The sequence below is a fragment of the Manacus vitellinus genome, unplaced genomic scaffold, assembly GCF_001715985.3.
Source record: "Manacus vitellinus isolate BGI_N305 unplaced genomic scaffold, ASM171598v3 scaffold_52_pilon, whole genome shotgun sequence".
In the NCBI taxonomy this organism is placed as follows: domain Eukaryota; kingdom Metazoa; phylum Chordata; class Aves; order Passeriformes; family Pipridae; genus Manacus; species Manacus vitellinus.
Genome location: NW_021940628.1, coordinates 2,454,405 through 2,475,465, shown reverse-complemented (window position 1 = coordinate 2,475,465; position 21,061 = coordinate 2,454,405). Strand labels below are relative to the sequence as shown.

Here is a 21,061-nt window from a genome sequence, read left to right as displayed (position 1 = left end):
TTAGATGGGGCCTCTAGGAAGGCTTTTAGGGACCAGTCCAAATATAGCAGGGTCTTACCAATTAAAGACTCTAATACAGCAAAATTCCCATGTGCTGGCAGTGAGCTTGGTGAAGGATGGGACAGAGGCCTTGAAGATCTTAGAGCCAGAGAATCATGGAATATTTTGGGTTGGAAGGAACCTTAAATATTATCTCATTCTAAGCTCCCTGTCATGGACAGGGACATCTTTCACCAGACCAGGTTGCTCAGGGCCTGCTCTTGAACACTTCCAGGGATGCCATGGGTTGTGGTGGCTGGTCATAGCTGTGCAGGATTCCTCCCTCTGGCTTCCTACAAGTGCTCTGCTACAGGGGATGGTTCATCCACAGCCTCAGAAATGCCCTAAGGTGGCATAAAACCAGACACTTGTGCTGGGAGTGGTGTGGGTGATTTGGCTCAGTCTAGGGCACCCCGTCCCATCCCATCCCAGTCACAGTGTGGCCTTACACCAGCACAGGGGAAGGTGAGACTTGCTCCTGCAGCTCCTTAAAGTATTTGCTGAGCTGGATTTGGAGGAGCAGGTGGGAGTGGGTCATACCTGGCACAGCTGCAGTCCATGGCACTGGAGCCATCCATGGCTCTGCCCACAGAGTCTCTCCAGATCACCAGAGCGTGGGACTGTCCAGTTCATCCCCTCTGCCTGCGTCTGCTGGTGGGGAACATGACCAGCATCGCCCTTTGCTCTTGGCAGGAGCTGAATTCAGAGATGAGGCAGCACCAGGAGGACCTGACCACCCTGGAGCACCTGGCTGCAGAGCTGAGCTCCTGCGGCTTCGCCCCTGGTGCCTTCCAGCAGCAGGAGAAGCTGCAAAGCCTGAAGAAAGACTTCCTGCAGCTACAGAAGGTGGCAAAGGAGAGGTGAGTCCCAGGGACCCGGCCACTCCCTGAGGAGGTGGGTCTGGGGGTGGCTTCATGGCCTGAGCAAGACCCTGGGGAGGTCTCTGTTCCAAGGGGGGGCACGAGCGAACTCTTCCTGCCACCCTCCTCCCACGCCAGGAGCCGGAGGCAGCTCGATCCAGCTGATGCTTTAAAAAAAGCCTTGGCTGGGGGCGTTGGGAAAAATTCCTGGTGCTGCAGGAGCCGGTGTGATGCGTTTCCCGGCGTGTGGGCTGCCACAGCTCCACCCCAGAGCATCTTGCAGGAGGGGAGCGGGGTGCTGGCAGAGGATCAGGAGCGTGCCCCAGGAGGCTCTCCAGGAGGGGACAGAGCACAGCAGAGTCCCCTGAAGTCGGGATAAAGCAGAGGTTGAGCTCGGATTGACCATGGCAGCTTGAGCAGGGTCAGAGCAACAGCATCCCTGGGGGTCACAGCTCTCTGGCTGTGTCTCCAGAATCCCTGGGGAACACAGGGAAGGTGATGGGGAAAAGCAGATGAAAGTCACAACAATCCCCAGTAATTCAGCGCTCTGCAGGCTGCTCGCAGCTGCAGTCAGCAGGGATGAGCCAGAGGGGCCCATGGCTCCCATCCGGGGGCTGCCTTGTTCCTCCAGGATGGGCTGAATAGATGGAGCTGTGGCCAGGGAGGAGGGGCAGCACAGCCTGGGCTCCCCAGGGATGCAGCTGCCTGGAGGGACACAACATGAATGAGCCCTGTCATCCCCAAAGCTTCACTTTTCCCAGGACAAAGAGCCCGGTGCAGAGGCAGAGCAGGTTGGCAGTGGTAGTCTCACGGCTCTTGGCTACCACTGTGCTGCCCAAAAGTGCCACCAGCCACGATCTGGGGGATCAGCAGCAGTGAGAGGCTGGCACTGCGTGCACCCCGTTTTGGCTGGCACTGCCTGGGCTGTTCCCAGGCAACATCTAATAATAATAATTAAAAAAAAAGGGCTCCTAGAGACACAACTGTGCTACATTCAGGAGGGGGTAATTGCAAGGCAAAGCACGAGCTCTGACTCTCTGAAACCTTTTCACTCTCAGAGAAAAGGATGCGTCGTCCTGCCAGGAGCAACTGGACGAATTTCGGAATCTGGTTGGCGCCGTGAGGAAGTGGCTGAGGGAGAGCGAAGGCAAAATGCCGCCTGCTGAGACCTCCCTGGGCACCCAGGAGCTGCACCAGCGCAGGCAGCAGGTCCAGGTGGGGCAAAGGGAGCTGGAATCTGACTGGAAAAAATTGGCAGCTGGTGTGGAAATGCTGGAATGTGGAATACATTCCAGGAAAAGCAGAGTCCTGGGAGGTGGTTTGTGGTCTCAGGAATCCTCGCTGTGCATCCAGTGGCTTACGGAGAAGGGAGCAGTGTGAGATTCCTCTCGGGCACTGCCTGGTTTCCCTTCCCTCCCCCTGCCTGCTCTGGGCGGGATTTGGGAGTGGGAGACCCAAGCACACTCGTTTTCTCTGAGTGTTTCCCCGTGGCAGACATAGAAGGTGGCCTCCTGTCACCCGAGCCTCCGCTCCCCTCCGGCACAGGGATGCTGCAAATCGGGATGTGCCAAGGGATTGACTCAGAGGCAGAGCAGCTCTGCTGAGTCACCCACATCCCTCGCACCCCACGGCACCCGCCGGGCTCCGGCTGGGCTCAGCCAGGCTGGGCTGTGCAGGGAGGAGGAGGAGGGACGTCCCCAAAATGGTGGGAGGGAGAAGCTTTCCTTCAACAGACCCATTAGTTAAGGAAGAGCTTTTCACTCCTTCATTCCCCTGGCAAAAATAGATGTTTCACACCCACTCTCCCAGCGCGGCCTCTTTGCCATGTACTGGTTCCCTGGGTGCTGTGTCCTGGTGCCACCGTGTCACCTCAGAGGTGACAGGTGAGGAAGGGAGGGCTGTGGCCGGGCAAGCACAGCCTCCAATCCCAACCTTTGCTTTCAAACAGGATCTTCTGGAGGAATGGAAGGGGAAAGGGGCCCAGGTGGAGGAGATTGGCCGCAGAGGGACCCTCCTGGAGAACCTGATCGTGGAGATTACGGCCCCCAACACCCCGCCCAAAGCAGGTGAGTTGTAGCCCACTCTCCTGAGGAGGCCTCATTCCTCAGCACTCCGCAAAAAATGGGGCTATTTCCCCCTTTTAGCCAAATTCAGAGGGCCCCTGGCAGTCTGAGTATCGTGGGGCTGAAAGTGGTTGAGTCACTGGTGCTTGTTGCATTAATGCATCAGCCTAACTTGGCTTAATTAGTTATAGCCTAACGAACTCTGAATTACCCTGTGTTTGCTGTGGGGACACATATAACTGCTTGGATGGAGCATGAGAGCTCCATGAGATGGAGCATGAGAGCTGGGGGTCTGGGCTGTCAGCCCTGCAGGGGGCTCGTGGAGGTGGCTCTTTGCTTTCTCCTGGTGATGGGCTTCAGCCTCCTGAGGGCTGGAGTGTTTTAATCAAACTCCAGCATTTGGGTTTCATATCTGGATGACATTTAAGGCTGCAATATTCAGATGTGATTTGCTGGTCTCCTTTTTGGCTTCAAGTCTGTGAAGCAATGAGAATATGTCTGGTTTGTTTGGAAACCAACTCCAAGATGTCTTCCAGCTCGTGAAAACAAGTCCCTGGACTCTCGTTGTTGTTGGGAATTTGTGGGAATTCACGGTCTGGATATGTTTGTTAGGATTAAGTTCATGCGAAGTTCTTTGGGAAACCTCCAAGAGAAGTGAGGAGAGGCTTGTTGTGGGTGACTCCCATGGTCACCCACATGGGGTGACCAAAGGTGCAGCCCCTTATGTCCATGAAAACTTTAAAAAATGTGGTTAGAAAGAAAGAGCAACTTACCTGGCAATGTGAATCCCCCTTTGGTTGTGACCATAGCTGTGATATCTGGTGTCCAGGGAAAGGACAGTAGTGCATCCTCCCTGGAGTGTCTGGACCAAGAGAGCATGTCCACACACCAAGGCAGGCTTGAATAGTTTCATCCCATAAGAAAAGGAGGATATGGGGGAGTTAATCCCTTCAGGGAAGGCATTCACCAGTCTCACAGGGTACAATTCACAAAATCATGCTCAAGGTAGCAACTTGCCAGGCGTGGAGAGGTGGCCAGTGGTCCCCAGTGGTCCATGCGGGAGCTGCATCCACCCAGGTTTCTGGGTGATGTTGGGAGAGGTGCCCAGCTCCCAACAGCTTCAGCTCTTCTGCTTCTGGTCCAGCAAGGCAGGATGAGCTCCAGGAAAGCAAGGGGAGAGGGAGGAGGAGTGATGGAGGGACTCCAAATGGAATTAATGCCGATTGCCCGGCGCCGGGCGCGTGGAGACGCCGTGTCTGTGCTTGGGGCCGGGGTGGTCCGTGCCATGGACCATGTTCATTGCTTGCTGTCTGCATTCCTAACACACCTGTCTTATCCCTCTTGTCCCTTGTCTCCGTCCCCCCTGCTCAGGTGCCGCGCTGCCCGTGCCGGGAGGGTCGGTGGGCAGCGTGAACGGATACCACACGTGCAAAGGTGAGCTCGCGGTCCCCGCCGTGCCGGCACGCGCCCCCCGAGCCACGTCCCTGCCTGTTCCTGTCCGTGCAGTTCCGTCTGTGGGAACAGAAACCTCAATCTGACACTGTCAGCATCATCCCGGCGCAGCGGGAATGAGCTTGGCAGTGGGCTGGGAATTCTCAGCCGGAGCCGCGGGGATGGAGGATGGAAGTCAGGCTGAAGGACAGAGCGGGGCGGCTTTGGGGAGCGACAGCACCCTGACACCCCGTCAGGTGGTGTTAAGAGCTGATAAATGGGAGATCATTTTAAGGCCTGCAATTAAATTTATTGGTTCTACGGGATTATAACGGCATCCAACCCTCCAGTTTGAAGAGCAATTTTAATTATGTCCCGTTATCTGCTGTTAGCTCACCGGTTCAGTGAGATAATAGGGGCATAAAAATGGCTTTATATTTCAGTGTCAAATTGTTTAACCTTGTATTAGCAGTGGCATTATGAAGGGGGGGGGGCTCAGCTTGCATCAGGCTCACATCCACGGAGGCATTTGCTTTGTTTGCAAACTGTCAACGTGTATATGTGGTGCAAGTGGAAAAGCCCCTCTGGCAGGAGAGGTGAGGATGATGTGACATCGCTCCGCAGACAGACGGATGGAGCGTGGCCTCTTGCTTCTCATGCTTGGCTGGCTGTGGCTGCCCAGGGCTAGATTAGAACCTGATAGTCCAGGTTAAGATGGAGAACACGGGCAGTGGTCCTCATCTCAGGCTGCTTTTTGGAAACAGATCTGACCGAGATCCAGTGCGACGTCTCGGATGTGACCCAGCAGTACCAGGCCCTGGGCACAGCGCTGAGGGAGCGGCAGCAGCAGCTCTCAGCTATGTTGGAGAAGATGCAAGAGGTGCAGGAGGAGGCCAGCTCGATGCTGAAGTGGCTGGAGTCGAAGGAACGGACGCTGTCGGAGCTGGACGCCTCCTCCTCGCCCACCAAGACGGAGACAATGAGAGCCCAGGCTGAACACAACAAGGTAACTCCTTTTCCTGAGTTAAAAATTAGAATTGTAGAATCACAGGATGGTTTGGGCTGGAAAGGACCTTAAAGATCATCTAGTTTCAATCCCCTGCCATGCATCTCCCAAAGGATCTCAGAGGTGTGCTTTATTGCAACGGGACCAGAAGGATTAGTCATAAAGGTCTGCCCTAGGTTTAAGAAGGGCATTCCCAGATCAGATATCCCAGGCAGCTCCCTGGAGCAGGAGACCAAAGTTCCCCTTTGCTTTTAGACATGTTGCTTTCAGGCATTTGGCTCGGGGGAAAAGAGCTTATCTGGAGCCCTTGTTGCTGGGTCACTCCAGCTTCTCTTGGAAAGCAATTTTCCCAGCTTTTCCCTGCTCTAGGAGCCAAGTTAGCTCACAATATCACTGACAAGTTAATTTAATTAAAGAGCAAAGAACAAAAATTGTCCAACTGCAGCTTGTAGCTGCTGCTTTGTTCCTACTCCATGTTTTGATCCTTTTGCCCTATATCTGAGGAAGTTCAAATCATTATTTTGCAGGCATTTCTGGCTGAATTGGAACAGAATTCTGGGAAGATCCAGAAGGTAAAGGAGGCACTTTCTGGCTTGCTGGAGAAATATCCAGATTCTCCAGAAGCAGCGAACTGGAAGAAGATGCAGGAAGACCTGAGTAAGTGCCTGAAGCACTTAGTGAGGCTTCTGTCTCCAAACATCACGTTAGAAGCGGTTCAGGAGTGCGGGACAACCCCAAAGTCACGGCAGAGCAGAGTCACTTTTAATTAATATTCAGTAAATAGCAAACTTATCTCAGAGCTGTCTGGTGTACAAGGTGTTCCTGAGAGGAGCACTGTCGTGATTAACAAAATCTCTGTGATGGATGTGGATTTTAAAGATGTGCCTCCTTAAATTGCTACTTTAAAAAAAAAAAGAAAAAAAGGCAAAAAAAAAAAAAGCGTTAGTGACATGGGTTGATTATTGTGATTAAAAGCTTCACTACTTGATATAAAATTCTAGTCATTAGTGAGGCTATCCCAGGTAGTTAAATGTTGACTAAACAAGGCTGTGTGTTTAAAAAGAAGCCCAGAGATTCTCTTCTTTGAAATAGCAGGAACGTGTTTATGGAGTTCTCCATCCAGGAGATCTGCATGTGCTGTGTGAGGACTGATACACAGGAGAGTATCCTCATTTATCGAGCCAGGGATGTGAGATGGCTCACCCAAGGTCAGACCAGCTCATGGCAGTAGTGACTAGAACACAGAAATCCTGCTTGCAAGGTTTTTCCTTGGGAGCTTCAAGACCACGTAGCCATTAGAACTGGGTAACGGCTTGTTAGAGAGTGAATAGAGCCACGCTAGTTTTACTGGAAAACTGAGGAGGTTTCCCATGGGGAAAACCATGGGAAAAGGGGGAAAAAAACCTGCTTGATGGAGGGGTGGGTTGGCCAGGAGCACGACCATGGCCAACGCAGCCGGTGCTTCAGATTGCAGGTGGGAAAGAGCCAGCCAGGCGACGGCCGAGCGGCAGCAGAAGCTGGAGGAGTCGGCGAACCAGCTGGCCACCTTCCAGGCTGCTGAATCCCAGCTGCGCCCTTGGCTCATGGAGAAGGAGCTGATGATGAGCGTGCTGGGACCCCTCTCCATCGACCCCAACATGCTGAACGCACAGAAGCAGCAGGTCCAGGTGAGACGGGTTCGCATCTCCTCAATGGGTGTCCGTGGAGGGGGAGGGTGTCTCATCCAGATATGAGATGATGGAAGATTGCAGTTGGAATTATTTGTCTTGCAAGCACTCTGGAGACCTCATGGCTCCTCTCCCAAGTCCTCCCAACTGAGCCCAAACTGCTGTGAATAACTTAAAATGGGTGCAGTGCCCAAGCTCCCTTCCCCGCACCGGATTGACTCATCAATGAATCACTTGGCCCCTCTTGGAGAGTGAAATTGTTTTAAACAAGACCTGTGCTGATGCTCTGCAGGACTTGCTAATTCTGTCCCTCCTCCTGCCAGCCTGCTCTTTCCATACCTCCTGCTTCCAAATCCTAACATGTCCGTAACAGGCCACATCATGAAGCAAAAAGCCCCAGTTAACATAATCAGATTGCCTTCTCATCTAACTAATGGTCTATGTTACATTACGCAGCAGTAAGACAAATAAGAGAGAGAGCAAAGTCCTGGAGCTGCAGACCCCTCCCACCTTTTTAACTTCCAAGGTCACAATAAATCCTGGCCTACCCAGCCCAACGGCTGTCCCACCCAAAGGCTTGTTCTTGCTCATTCCACGGGCTGGATAAAGCCCCTGGAGGTCTGGTTTGTTTTGACTGTGTGTATTCGGAGCTGTCAGTTTTATGCAAACATTTTTATGTTATTTCTGTTCCCAGTTTATGCTGAAGGAATTTGAAGCCCGCAGACAACAGCACGAGCAGCTCAACCAGGCAGCTCAGAGCATCTTGACTGGCCCTGGAGATGTTTCTCCATCCACTAACCAGGTGCGGGATGAGCTGCAGGGGGTTAATCAGAAATGGTCCGAGCTAACAGAACGCCTCAACTCCCGCTCCAGCCAGATTGATCAAGCCATAGTAAAGAGCACCCAGTACCAGGAGCTCCTCCAGGGCCTCTCAGAGAAGGTGAAGGCAGTTGGGCAGCGCCTGAGCAGCCAGTCTGCCATCAGCACACAGCCCGATGCCGTCAAACAGCAGCTGGAGGAAACCAGCGAGATCCGCTCGGACCTGGAGCAGCTGGAAGAGGAGATTGCAGAGGCTCAGACCCTCTGTGACGACCTCTCCGTCCTGATTGGGGAGCAGTACCTCAAAGATGAGTTAAAGAAACGTCTGGAGACGGTGGCACTTCCTCTCAAAGGGCTGGAAGATTTGGCAGGTGAGACACTTAGGAGATATTGGAGTGTCCAGCTCCATCCCTGCTCTTTGCCAAAGGGCTCTTCCATCCCTAGATTTCTAAGAATAGTAGGGGAAGCACCATTTATCATTTTTTGGGGTGCTTCATAGGTGTTTTATCTGGGACCAAGCACGAGAGAGTTCAAACTCCAGACATACCTGAGCCCGGAGAGGGAACAGAGGTGTTTAGTCCCACAGATGTGACTCTTCAACAAGCACTGTGGCATGTACTTGGAAAAAAACCAGGTTCCTAAATTCAGAGTGGGGCATGGAGGAGCCCCAGTGGCCACTCTCTAATCTGGGGACACATCTTCTGGTTTCTAAGAAGTTGCATTTAGAGACTGGTCAGGAGAACCGAGACAACCGTGTTATCATTGCCTCTTACTACTTAAGAAATTTATGAATTAGTGAGCAAAAAGGCTGGTGATGCAATGGAAAACTCCTTCCTGTTAATCAAAACACAGTTGGTACATATGAGATGATTTTAAATAATTGCACTTTGCTTATTTGATTTCAGCTTAATTGTCGCCTTCTAATCTTATTCCCATTCCAGCCGACCGGATGAACCGACTCCAGACTGCACTTGCGAGTTCCCAGCAGTTCCAGCATATGTTTGATGAACTCAGGACCTGGCTAGATGACAAACTGTGCCAGCAAGCTCAGAGCCAACCGATTTCTGCTAAACTGGAGAGGCTACAGAGCCAAATTCAGGAACAAGAAGAGTTCCAGAAGAGCCTCAACCAACACAGTGGCTCCTACGAGATGATTGTAGCCGAGGGAGAATCTTTGCTGCTTTCAGTCCAGCCTGGGGAGGAGAAGACCACTCTGCAAAACCAGTTGGTTGGCCTGAAAACACACTGGGAAGAGCTCAGCAAACAGGCTGCTGATAGACACTCTAAGCTCAAGGACTGTTTGCAGAAAGCTCAGAAGTACCAACGGCACACGGAGGATCTCCTGCCATGGGTGGAGGACTGCAAGGCAAAGGTGGCAGAGCTGGAGGTAACTCTGGACCCAGTGCAGCTGGAGGCAACTCTTCTGAGGTCAAAGGCCATGCTGAGTGATGTGGAGAAGCGCCGGTCCTTGCTGGAGATGCTGAACAGTGCTGCCGACATCCTGATCGATGCTTCCCAGACGGATGAGGATGACATCCGGGATGAGAAGGCTGGCATCAATCAGAAGATGGATGCCATCACAGAAGAACTGCAAGCCAAGACTGGCTCCATTGAAGAAATGTCCCAGAGGCTCAAGGAGTTTCAAGAGAGCTTCAAGAACATTGAGAAGAAGCTGGAAGGGGCGAAGCACCAGCTGGAGATCTATGAAGCCCTGGGGCCACAAGCCTGCAGCAACAAGAATTTGGAGAAGCTCAGGGCACAGCAGGAGGTGCTGCAGGCCCTCGAGCCACAAGTGGATTATCTGAAAAACCTCACTCAAGGTCTGGTAGAAGATGCTCCAGACGGATCCGACTGTTCCCAGCTCTTAAGCCAGGCTGAAGTGGCTCAGCAGGACTTCAAGGCTGCGAAGCAGAAAGTGAACGACTGCTGTGCGCTCATGGAAAACAAGCTGGAAGGGATCAGCCAGTTCAATAATCGGGTCAGGGAGATGTTCTCTCAACTGGCGGACCTGGACGATGAGCTGGACAGCATGGGCCCCATCGGGAGGGACTCGGACAGCCTCCAGTCCCAGGCCGAGGACGTCCGCGCCTTCCTGGGCAAACTCCACAGGCTGAAGTCGGACATCGAAGCTTCCGAAAGCGAGTGCAAGAAGATGCTGGAGGAAGAAGGGAGCCCTGATCTGTTAGGGCTGAAACGGGAGCTGGAGACGCTGAACAAACAGTGCAGCAAACTGACAGAGAGGGGCAGGAACCGGCAGGAGCAGGTGGAGACGACGCTGTCCCGCGTCGAGGACTTCTACGGCCGGCTGAAGGAGCTGACCCACATGACGACGGCGGCCGAGGAGAACGAGGCCTTGCAGTGGGTGGTGGGAACGGAGGTGGAAACCATCAACCAGCAGCTGGCAGACTTCAAGGTAAGTCTTGATGCTGTAATGTTGGGGGTTTTTTTAAGTGGTGTTTGGTGTTCTGAGGGCCTGCCTGGTGTTACGGGTTTTTTTTTTTTTGTGTGGGACCTCTGGGCTCTGAGCCATCGTGCCTTTGTTGTTTGTTGCTGTAATTCGAGTGGGTTTGGTGGCTAAAACATTCCTTGCTGTGGAGAGTGTAAGATCAGCTGGTGGACTTGGTAGTCTGCGGTGAAAAGGTGCAGAAGGATTTTGCGACTGGGAGGAAAATCCCTGTTCTCCTGGTGATGTGTAATGCTGATGTGCCAACACCTCGTGGGCTGGTAAAGGTGGTTGACATTTAGGTTTTTGGGGGAGGGAGGGAGGGAGGGATGGTTCTGAGTCCATCTGAGCTGTGAGTTGGCAACATTTGAGAGTCTAGTCCAGATCAGAGCGTTCTGCAGGTCTTTCTACCTGGCCTGCCATTCTTGCTTGTTGTTCACTTCACTTTTTACATCCATATTTTACATGCACTTTGGGGTTCTTGGGTACAAATACAGCCACAGATAAACTGTGGGACAAGGGATGCACACAGGAAGTAAAACCAAGGTGAAGTTTTATGTGGGCTGTTCACGTTTCCAGCAAGGAGTTGATGGGGACCATCAAGACTTGCATGAAATGCTGTGAGAGGGAAGAGTTGGAGTGTGTTTGATATATTTTTATACAGTATTATGATGTTGGGTCATGCTGTTACACTACATTAATTATATTAATACAGCTTAGAAATTCTCTTGCTGTGAAACTTCTATTCCTGATGTGCTCAGGAGCTGATGATTGGGCTGATTTACATCTGGCTGCTCGTTTCCTGGTGTTAATGGGGGGCGGGAGGGGAAGGCAGTTTTACAGCCATTTACTTTTCATCTCATGGCTAATTGATCCCGTTCCATCGCTTTAATATGTCTGTGAAACCTTCACCAGGACAAGGTGTTTCTGGTTTTGGGGTTGCCTATCCGAAAAATAGCTGTAAGTGTTATTTATGGGACAAACTCAGCCTCATCTGATGGTGTTGCTGTCTTGTGCTGGGCAGCGCTTTGCTTTGAGCTGATATCGACGGGAAGGATTTAACTTCAAATCATTAAACACCACACAGTCACTTGGAACAAATATATCCAAAAAGGAGTTTTTAGGACTTAAAATCAGTGAACCTTTCCTGCAGAGCAAGGGATTATTCCCGGCTGAGCAGCTCCCATTAGGAACGATGACGAAACCCAGATTGCTGGGCTGGCCGGGCTTGCAGGAGCAGCTTAACCCATCACAGGGGTTTGCACAGGGTCTGTGTAGCTCAGTGACCTTGAGGATGACCCTGTAAGACACAGCTGACCTGGGCTGCATGAGCCAAGGGTGCTCTGGGGGCATGAGGTGTCCTTACCAGGAGTCATTTGTTGGCCATCGAGGCCACGGGGTGCACTTGGGGTGTGTGTTGGTGGGAGAGTGAAAGTTGCAGCAGGGAGGGGAGGGTTTTGCCTTGTAATGACTGAGAATAAAATGGGGGAGAAGCACGAGGGGTGGATGGAGCAGTTGTGGTTACGCAGCAGCATTCCTGCGTTCCTCCCATGCACGGTTCATCCAGGGAGCAAGGATTTCTGCATCCAGAGAGCAAGGATCTCTGCACAAATCCTAAGTGTTGCAGAGCAGATCTTAGCAAAGCTTCACCTTCCAATCCTCTCTAAGGAGGAGCTGGAATCTCCCTGATTCTGATCTGCACAGGAAAGGGCATTGGCAGGGACTGTCTGTCCTCTGTACGTGCAGGAGGGAGAGAGGTGGAGAAATCTGGCTTGGGCTCTGTGGGAAGTGGGGACCATGGGGGGGCTTCCCTTGGTTGTACCAGGCTTTTATTTCTCAATGAATTGTCTCTCTAAGACAATATCACAACTCTTTTTCCCTTCTTGGCTTGCAAACCAGATGCACGCCCGGAGTGTCCAGGGGGACCAGAAGAGCTCCTCAGCCAGGCAGTGCTCCTGGGGGTGGCACTGGGGGGAGGATGGGGTGATGGATGGGGTGATGGATGGGGTGACTGGGGCTCTCCGGGAGCGGTCGCGGTCTGTCTGTCCAGGAGGCTCAAATGCAGGCAGATATTATGTCTTAAGGCATTAATTTTAATGAACATCTGTGTAAATGAGATGCAAATTAGGCATGGCCCCAGGGCTCCAGGCAAGTTGCCAATGAAGTCCTGACAAAGGTGGGCACTTCTGGACTCATTGTGTCCAGATTTTAATAAAGAAGATATATTGAAGGCTCTGATGGAGGCTGGGAACAGATGACTTTCGAAGCAGCTTATGTTTGAAGCATCCCATGTATTTTTCCTTTCCTGCAAACATCCCCTTAACTTGCCCCAAAAGGCCACAACCTCCAACAAACCCTTAACTTTTGGAAAACTGCCATCCATGCATTTCCTTTCCTTCCCCCCACCCTCCCCAGCCCCTTTCCCAGGTCACAGAGGGACTAATCCTGGCTTTGGGAGGGACGAGCCCTCTCCCGCTCTGAGTTTCTCTTCCTGGCCGGGTTTCTCAGCGATGGGAGGGTGGGAAGCAGCTGCTCAGGGGGGGAGGCTTTGTTTGCAGGAGGTGTTTTGGTTCAGCGAGCGGATGCGATTTTGGGGATGGGACCACCGAGGGGCTGAGTCCACACCGGCTCCCACGGCCATCAAGAGCCAGGACAGCGATGCAGGAAGGACCTGGAGTGCGGGAAAACTAGGCAGGGACTGGTTTGGAGCACCACATTTTTAGAGGATCATAAGAAACCCATCTGGAGGAGGCTCTAAGGGGTCATCTAATTTCGCCCCTCGTTTTCTGATGAGATCAAGTGCAGCTGAGAGGCGTTTCTGTGGTTTGGAGCCTGTGCTTTATATGGACATCCTGATGGATCGCTTTGGATCCAGCAATGCCACAGAAGAAATAACATGGGGTTAGCTCATGTTAAGCTGTCAGAGCAAAGGAACCTCAGAGCAAAGGAACCTAATTTTTAACTCCTGATCTTCAGCGGGAGTTTAACCCAAGTGATTCCCTTTCCATTGCTGCCTCTCTGAGGGGCCCCTTTTTGTATAAAAAGGTACTGAAAGTTGGAAGGATCTTTGTGCTGAGCTTCACACAGCCAAGTCGTGCTCTTCAGCACGAGGGACAAGCACCAGCCACCAGCCAGAGCTCCTCGTAGGAGTTTTCAGGCTGGGGCACTTCTTCCCCCTCCCCTCTCTCTGCTGTCAGCTCAGGTTTCTCAAAGCTTACACTAATATTAAATTTTAATGACTGGAATCAAATAAGCTACAGTTGGGATGTTACTAAACATAACAGCTTTGTTGATTCAGTTTAGCAAACAGCAGAATTCCCCAGGGAAGTGATTCCCCGGGTAGGGATGAGAAGGTGGGGGTCACATGAAGACCCAGAGGGTTTCTCCATCACGTGCTCTCTGGTGTCAGCAACCCCTAAGCTGGAAGACCCTGAGTTAGAACCCTTCCTCCCAAAAATTGTGAAACTAATGGGATAAAGCTTGATCTGCTCAGTGCAAGTGGCTCATCCCTCCTTTACATGCTGAAGAAGCAGAGGTGAGGTTTGCTGGTTTGGAACTGTGGTGCCAGAAAGCCCCAGGCATGGGCTGGTCCTGTCTGGCCAAAGAGCATCCATCAGCCTGGGCCCACGGAGCTGATGGAATCAAATTTTTGGGTGTTTTGGGGAAGACATCTGTGCTGGGGTAGCTTGGCCTCCTGGCTGAGCGAGCTGGGCTTTGTTTATCTTTTATGCAGTGGGTTTTGAACTTGGCTTTCAAAGCCTGGCTGGTGCTTGGTGTTGGCAACTCTGAGCTGGGACCTTCTTTGATTCACCATGTTGTTTTTGGACAAACTCTAACGTTGCCACATTTCACCTACAAAGCAGAGAGTAACACTCAGCCCTGGGTCAAAGGTGCTGGCAGAGATTTTGGGGCTTGCTGCAGTACAGAGCAATGCTTGGGAGGGAAGGGTGCTGTTCCCTCCCCTTTCATAGAACCATGGAATGGTTTTGGTGGGAAGAGGCCTTAAAGATCATCTAGTTCCTACCCCCCTCCTGTGGGCAGGAACACCTTCCACTAGACCAGGTTGTTCCGAGCCCCGTCCAACGTGGCCTTGAAACACTTCCAGGGATGGGGCAGCCACAGCTTCTGTGGGCAGTCGTGCCAGAGAAGACTCTCAGTTGTATCATGCCACAATGGTTTGCTTTGCTGGGAACACTTTGTCCCCGTGAGGAAGATGAGAGCAGGATCAGCTCAGCCTGCATTCCTTCCGCGTTGCACTCAACAGTCAGAAGGGATTTCTGCAAGAGCCCGGAGAACTCGACCCAAAACGTAACCCAGGGAAAAACGTCAAACTTGACATAACCCAACGGCCGCCGTCGCGTCCCGACGGGCGCAGGGGCAGTTGGTGGCGTGTCCCTGTGTGTGGCTGGACCTCCGTGGATTTGTTGTCCCCCCTCCTGATGCCGCCCGGGCCCCGCAGCTGCGCTTGGCCCGCGGGCTGACCGCGGGCGTGGGCACGGCGGTAAGGAATGCGGCGAGCCGGGACCTGCCGCAGCTGGCACAGCCGGGACCTCTCCTCCCAGGGTTAATTAAACCCCACCCTGGCCCAGCCAGAGAGGAGGAGGAGGTGGGGGGGAGAGGAAGGGGGTCTGTCGCATCATCCGACCTTCAACGGGAGGTGGCTTTGCCAAGGCAGGTTGCGCGGAGCGGAGGGATGACGTGGGATTTCAGGCCTCCTGCCTTTCCTCCTGGTGTGTGGGTTTTTGGGGAGGTTTGGTTGAAACTGGGGTTGCTCAGTGCAGTGAACTTGGGCACTGCTCTGTCACACCAGTAAAGGTTTAATGCTGGATGATGGAGGGAGGGAGGGAGAATCCCTAGACAGCAATAACTGAAGCCGCACTCCCTTTTTATTTTAGAGCAGGTCAGGTCGTCCAGGGCCCGCGCAGCCCTTGTGGCTTCCAACACCCTCTTTGTCTGCTTGAATAAAAAAAATTCAGGAAAGGAATCCCGGGGGGGAGATGCAGTGAGTGAAGCCTTAACCAGCATTACTCATCTTGCCATTCCAATGCCGCCGTCTGACCCTGCCCCGGGTCCTCCCCACTTCATCCTAAGTGGAAGCAGCCTTTAGCCTGTGCTCTCTGTGAGCCCACGCACACTCCCGTGCCCTCCTCCTGCCCCCCTTCCTGGCTGGAGGATGTCAGCTTTCCTCAGCACTCTATTTATGACTCTCAGTTCCCCCAGCCTTTCCAGCAGGGATCTGACTCAGTGGTGCTGTTGAAAATACCACTGGTGCCCATCACTGTTGTCCCGTGTCCCTGGGTTTCTCCCAGATGCTGCTGCCTGGGGCTGCTGCTTTTTGGGCAGAGGATGGGCAGAGGAGAAGCAGCATCCCACCTTGGGATTGCAGGGCTAACCCAAAGAGCAGGACTGAATTGGCCTGCTGATGACACAAGGTATTTACACCCAAATCAAAGCCTTAATTTCTGGAGACAGCACGTTAGCCACCACGAGCAGCACATGTGCTCCCAGGCAGTGCCTGAGCATCCGGGGAGGCTTTTTTTGGGCACTCCACACCCCATCATAGAGCAAAGACCCCATAGCTGGGGGCTGCATCGCCAGCAGGTGGGAGAACGGAGCTGGGTTTCTAGGATGGGATGGGATGGGGCAGGGAAGGGACACTCTGCCACTTGCTGTGCCCCAGCCTGGCCGAGGGTATTTTTAACCCTTCTGTGCCCCCGGAGGAATGCGTGCGGCTCCCGACAGTCGTCCAGTTGGGAGCAGCTGGGTGGGACTGGGCTGGGAACAGGGACCGGCTGCACGACGGTGTCTTCTCGTTGAACGCTTTCCAGACCTACTTAAAGTATCTCTGGCTTGTATTTTCAGCATCAGCAACACACGCAGAAATGCCTCCTCTCTGACAGCTGTTAAGCTGCCTTAAAGGCACCATCTCCCCTCGCTGGCGAAGAGGATGAGAAATGGGGGGTGATGAGCTGTGCCGGGTGACAGGGCTGTCACCGAGCCTGGCTGGGCCAAGTGGCCCAGGCTGCAGGTCCTTGGTGGTGCTTGGTGCACTTCTAACCTGGTGATCTTGTGTTTGCACAAGGGGAACATGGGCGTGAGTGGCCCCTGCAGTCTCCTTCTTTCTTGGATGTAAATTTTATCACAGAGGAAAGAGCAAACGTGCCTGGAGCTCATTGTTCCCAAAGGGAACGTTGCCGGTGTGCTGGTTCATCAGCAAGCCACGGGTGGGTTTGACCTTGACGTGTCATCAGGCCCTTCCCTGATCCTGAGCGAGCCGAGAACAAGAGCGAATAAAGCCAAGAGTTGCTGAGATCGACCAAATCATAGCGAGGCTTTTTTTTTTTCCTCCCTCCTTTTCTTTTCTTGACCGTGAAACAGTCAAGCTGTGATCAAATGGTGCCTTTCAGGAGCCACCTTGGGTCACTGCTCCAAAGCCACCCACTTGCAGATGCTTTGGTGACCCTGCCAGGTCCCAGCTGAGGGAGATGGCCGGAGGAATGTCCTGTCTCCGGAGCACTCGTTAGCTGGTGGTGATGACACTTCACAGTGTTTCCAGGAGACACTAAAAATACCAGCTTTGCATAAGACCGGGAGAGCTGAGGATCTGAGGGAGGAGGAGATGGGAAGCTTTTTGTCTGCAAGGGCTGAGCAGAGGAGGGAGAGGAGCCTGGTCCTGGTAGCACATGGCCGTGGAGGGGGCATCCATGGGGAAGTGTGGGGTTGAGTGAACACAGGACATTCCCGTCACCCACAGCATCCAAGAAAGTTGCCATTCTCCAGCAGGGAAGGGAGGGACTGTGGCCACTGGGTCTGGAGCAAATGGGGACTTCTGCAGGAAGGGGCTCAGGCTTGGATTAGTCACTGCAGCCTTTCAAGAACAATTGCCAATTCTCCTGCCCAAGGAGTGGTTTAAATGTCTCCCATCCAGAGGATTCTCTGGATGATAACACACTTACCTCACTTCCTAAAGAGCCTTATGAGCAGTTTATTAGTCACCCCATCCCTCGGCTCTCCCTGTTGTCCCCCTTTACTATGAGGAGCAGCTTCTGCAGTTCTCCATGTCCCTGGGGTGGGCAGTGGGGTGGCAGCACCCACCACCCTGCCCGTGGGTGCTGATTCACTGGGAGCATGGAGTAGGATGCCTGGGTATCCCAGGATGCTTCATCCACCCTCATGCAGCACCGGAGCAAAGCCTGGCAGCAGAATTTGCAGGAAAACTGGGCAGCTGATGACAAAAATGGGCATTTTGGTGAGTTTCACCTCCTGGCCATAAAGACCCTGGCATGTGGCTCTACTCTTCTCTCACAGCTCCACCTCAGGCACCTTTAGGGTGCTCTGTGCATGAAGATGGGGCTCCATGGGAGTGCTGAATGCCACGTGTAGGGCTGTGCCTGAGCACTGCTGTAACACGTGGGCTCCGGGTTTCATTCGGGAGAATTATTTATACCGACGTCTACGTGAGCTGCCTTGCAGGGAAAGTGCTGCGGTGCAGCCCCTGCACCCTTGCAGAAACAAAATAAATTAAAAACCACCCTGTCCATCCAACCTGCAGAAGGGTTTCCCTGTGGGTTTGGGTTTTAACCTCTTTCTAAAACTTTTCCAGTGGAGGGGCAGACCCCCGTGGAGCCAGCCGAGGTTTCCTCCCACAGCCCCGCGGAGGAGAGTCCCAAATTAACAGGCTCTGGGTTCCAAATGGCTGATTTAAAGATGTGCTGGCTCCCTGCATCCTGAGCAGCTGTAGCCTTTGAAGAGGGATTGAGTAGTGGTAGAGCTGTGATGTGAAATTGGTTTGAAGTCAGCTGTAAGCCAAGGGGATGAGGGAGCACCCAGAGTGGCACGGCAGGAGGGGATTAGCCTGGGTGCTCCTTCCTGGGTCAAGCTGGGAGCTCAGGGCTTGCCCACGTGGCACCAGAACAGCAATCAGGGGAAAAGGAGCAAGTTTAGGAGGAGAGCAACACAGAGAGAAAGAAATCCCTCTGACCTTCCAATAAACACAGCAAAGGCTTTGAAAACGTGAATCCTCTGGTAAAAATCCCAATGAAACCTAAACTGCGGTTTCTAAGGGAGATTTTAGGGGCGTGTGATTTGGCTTTGTGCTTTTATTGCAGTGTCTGAGGGAGGCTCAAATGTGCTCTGAGTCCCCCCTCTGGGCTGGAGGCATTTGGGTTCACCCACTTTGCCTTGATGGGACATACATTGTCCCAACCCAGTGATCCCTCCTGTCACCACCAGCTCGGTGACAGTCATGGAGTCAGACATGGGGGACAGAGAAGCTGTGGCTGGAAGTGTTCCAGGCCAGGTTGGAAAGAGCTTGGAGCTCTGTCTCTGCCCACGGCAGGGTTAGGAATAAGATGAGCTTTGAGGTCCCTTCCAACCCAAACTATTCTATGACTCTATGGCATGGTCAGCATGACCTGTAGGGCCAAAGCTGATGGTGCCAAGGCAGGAGTTCTCCTGCATCCACCCTCATCCAGGCTGGCGAGGAGGTGCTGCAAATCCCAGGGCAGGAAGGGCACCAAGGTGAAGATTAAAGAAGCTTTGATGGTTGTGTCCTGGTCTCATTAACGACGCGTCCATCAGAGATCTCGAGCTGCCTCTGCGCTCTCTTGCTCGTCACATAACACAGGTCCCTCACTTCCAGCTGCTGAGATGCATTAAAAGAAAGCTAAAAATATATTGGCTTCCAAATACTGCTTTGCCATGTAAACAGTGGCGGCAGCGGCGCAGGATGGAGCGCAGCCGTAAACAGGGTGACATCACCCCGTGACAGGGACGACACGTGCTGGGGCTGGTGGCCATATGAGGAAAGCTTGGAACCAACAGGTTCAGGAGACAGATGGAGGTGCTGCTACTTGGAGAAAGTCTTGGAAAACCGCTGGGTGGGTTTTAGCTGAGGGCGTGCGAGAGCCAGATGAAGGGTCTTGGTGGTCCATTCTGCCCATCACTGCCATGGTGGGCACCTGGAGACACCCAAAAGGACAAAAGTTCAGACAGGTCCTTTCCATCCATCCCTTGCACCGACACAAAGCTCAAGCAAAGCCCTGACCTTGCAATTCCCAGCACCGTTTGGCTTCTGTCCCCATTGCTGGGGTGGCACTTGGAGGCTTAAAGCCATGATTTGGGGAACCTGCAAGAGCTCCGGCTGGGATCTTCGGGCCAGGCACAGCAGGTTTTTAATTGGCTTTCGTCCTTGCCCAATATTTCCCTAATGGTTTTAGAAATGGGGGGGATGTGTTGGAGGAAGACTTGGCTTGCTCCTGGCACGTGACTCGGTGAGGAAATGGGAAAAGAATTTCTGGCTGTGAAACGGCAGCTCCACGTCGGAGATCGTTCCTTCTTCGCAGTGGAACAAAAAGCCTCCTCGCCCCAGCCCGGATGCCTGGGATTCCTCACGGAGGGGCCCCGGAGCGGTAACGGTCCTGCTCCGCCAGCTCCCAGCCAAGGTGGTAGCAGGGGAGCTGGGGGCGGCACTGCCGGAGCGCTGGCACAGCCCCGTCATCCTCTTGTTGTTTCAGCTGTGCTGGATTAATAACCAGGGACCAGGAGCTGGAGTATCCCCCGCCAAGGAGAAAAATCTGGGCTTTGGGACTCTCTGGCAGCGTTGGCAGATGGGGCTGGAGGAGGCTGCAGGGCCAGCCCTGACTGTCTGTCTGTCCGTCCGTCCAGGAGGGCTCGGTGGGACATGGAGGGGACATGCCCTGGATGGGCAAAGGGGCTCCCCAGAGGCTGCTTGGACTCTCCTCCCAGATCTCTGCTCCCTCCCCACTTCCCTCTCTTTTCCTTGGTTATATTTAAAGATGGAGAAAAGGGGTTCCAAGGATGTCCCAGTGTGCAAACATTCCCAATGAGCACTTAGGGCTGTTTAACAGGCATTTTTCCCTGAACCCTCCCCTTCCACAAAGCATCCGTTTCCATCTCTCCAAAACCAAAATGTGGTGGTGGAGCTGCTCCATGTCCAGTTGGTGCTGAGACATGGCTATGAAGGGTCCAAGGGTTTGGGGCTGGGGAAGCCAGACTCCCACTACAGCAATGCCATGACTTTGGCCAAGCCTTGGGGTTTTTGGGATGGCAGGCACCTGCATCCAAAAAAATCAGGATTTTGTCTCCTTTGGCTTCAGCCTTCAGCTGTAACACAGCCATGGCTCACCATGGCTGGGTGGGAAGGTTTTGGAGAAGCTGTGGCACAGCAAGGTGCAGACTGAAGTCCCATTCTCCCGGTCTTGGCACTTCTGGGGTGCATGCTGCACGTTTTTCTGTGTTAAACACCTTGTATTTTTATCTCGATTCCATAATTCATCCCAAAGTAGAAGGCCGGGTGGCTGGTGGGGCGGGTTGTTGCCTGGAGATGCATGGAGGCTGTTCCAACCCTCCTGTTTTCTCTCCCAAGTCTGTGACTTCCCTCAGCATCACTTCGCAGTGGTGATTCACACACCCGGGCTGCCTCCCTCTCTGCTCTCAATGTTCCCTGTGTCTTAAACCCAAGGGTTTTTGGGGGAGGAAAAGAGGGTGACAGAACTCGGGGTGGGGGGGGGAAGCAGGATGCTGACCTAGACCCGAGGCTCTAAAATTTAGGATTTTTAGGAAAAGAGCCTGCAGTGGGTGATGGGCAACTTGACGGTGGCAAGTTGCGGGCGGGTTTTTGGCAGAGCGATGGGGAAGGCAAAAATGGTACTTTGGGGGTGTTTGGGGTTTAATGATTTAATAACTCGGTTCTTTGTGCGAGGGTGGGTGTG

At 53.1% G+C, this 21,061-nt stretch overlaps 1 protein-coding gene across 2 annotated transcripts in view; it reads left to right on the top strand.

Annotated features, from left to right (window-relative positions):
- Window positions 1-21,061, top strand: part of MACF1 (microtubule actin crosslinking factor 1) — a 147,245-nt gene that overhangs the window by 77,960 nt on the left and 48,224 nt on the right. For both annotated transcript variants that reach the window (XM_029963003.1, XM_029963002.1), the window contains 9 exons: window positions 733-899; window positions 1,958-2,114; window positions 2,848-2,965; window positions 4,334-4,396; window positions 5,158-5,399; window positions 5,927-6,056; window positions 6,867-7,066; window positions 7,761-8,256; window positions 8,827-10,298. In XM_029963003.1, coding sequence (XP_029818863.1) covers window positions 733-899; window positions 1,958-2,114; window positions 2,848-2,965; window positions 4,334-4,396; window positions 5,158-5,399; window positions 5,927-6,056; window positions 6,867-7,066; window positions 7,761-8,256; window positions 8,827-10,298 — 3,045 coding nt within the window. The remainder of the gene's footprint in view (window positions 1-732; window positions 900-1,957; window positions 2,115-2,847; window positions 2,966-4,333; window positions 4,397-5,157; window positions 5,400-5,926; window positions 6,057-6,866; window positions 7,067-7,760; window positions 8,257-8,826; window positions 10,299-21,061) is intronic.